This window comes from Sorex araneus, chromosome 1, assembly GCF_027595985.1.
Source record: "Sorex araneus isolate mSorAra2 chromosome 1, mSorAra2.pri, whole genome shotgun sequence".
NCBI lineage: Eukaryota > Metazoa > Chordata > Mammalia > Eulipotyphla > Soricidae > Sorex > Sorex araneus.
In genome coordinates, this window is record NC_073302.1 from 10,995,009 (window position 1) to 10,996,270 (window position 1,262).

Genomic DNA, 1,262 nt, shown 5'->3' on the forward strand with positions numbered 1-1,262 from the left:
TCATCCTAAGTTATTTGACTTGCAGAACGTCACCTTATTAGCAAACAACTTTAGTGCTTGTTTTATATCTCTGTTTCTCAGGCTGTAGATGAAAGGGTTCAGCATGGGGGTGATTATCATATACATCACAGAAGCAGCTATTTCTTTAGCACCGGACATGGTTGGTGAGGAGAAAAAGTACACTTCTGCAATGGTTCCATAGAATAAAGCCACAACGAGGAGATGGGAACCACAGGTAGAAAGGACTTTGAAGAATTTCTTAGCAGAAGGATTTTTCAGGACAGTGGCCCATATGCAGATATATGACCCCATAATAAAAGTGAATGGAATAATTACAACCATTCCTCCCTCAATGAATATGACCAGATTATTGAGTGAAGTGTCTGAACAGCTTAGCTCCAGTAATGCAGTGAGTTCACAGAAGAAGTGCGGGATGGTGATGTCACCACAGAAGGACACTTGGGTCGAGAGCAGGGTGTGCATCAGTGCATGTGAGAGACTGTAGATCCAGGACCAAGCTACTAACAAGATACACCGTTCTTGCCTCATGATCATGGTGTAGTGGAGTGGCTGACAGATGGCTACATACCTGTCATAGGCCATCGCTGCAAGAAGGAAATTGTCAGTACAAGTAAAAAATAGTAAAAAATATACCTGAGAAATGCACCCTGAATAGGGGATGGACTTGTGATTACTCTGCATGTCCACCAACATCTTGGGAACTGTAACAGATGATAAACACACGTCGTTGAAGGCCAAGATGCTGAGGAAGAAGTACATGGGGGTGTGGAGACGAGAGTCTATCCTGATGAGCAGGATGATGAGCAGGTTCCCCAGTACGGTGGTCAGGTATATGACCAGGAAGAGCGTCAAGAACCAGCCCTGTTGTTCTGGTGGAATAGGGAGACCCTGGAGGAGGAATTCAGAAACTATGGTCTCATTATGTCTCTTCATGATGCTCTTCTTTTTCCTGGGAGTCAAAAAGAAGGAAATGTTCAGAACCTAAATAGCCATATTATAGCAACATAATATTTTTATGAAAGTGTTGTTTTTTTTAACTAGTCTTTGTTCACAATTTGCATGTATGTATTCATGAATCACCACGTATCATTCAGGTTCTAAAAATACATAACATTTTCACAATTTATAAGGTACTTTTCTTCACAGTATCACTGTCATCCCATTGTTCATCTATTTACTCGAGCTGGCACCAGTAACGTCTCTATTTCTCTCAGCCCTGAGATTTTAGCAGCCTCTCCTTA

General features: G+C 41.8%; 1 protein-coding gene across 1 annotated transcript; it reads right to left on the reverse strand.

Moving 5' to 3' along the window:
• On the reverse strand, positions 1–954 carry LOC129403396 (olfactory receptor 1J4-like). Its single transcript, XM_055131013.1, has one exon. It carries the CDS (start codon positions 952–954, stop codon positions 1–3), a length of 954 nt encoding a protein of 317 aa, XP_054986988.1.
• Between the last annotated feature and the right edge of the window lie 308 nt (positions 955–1,262).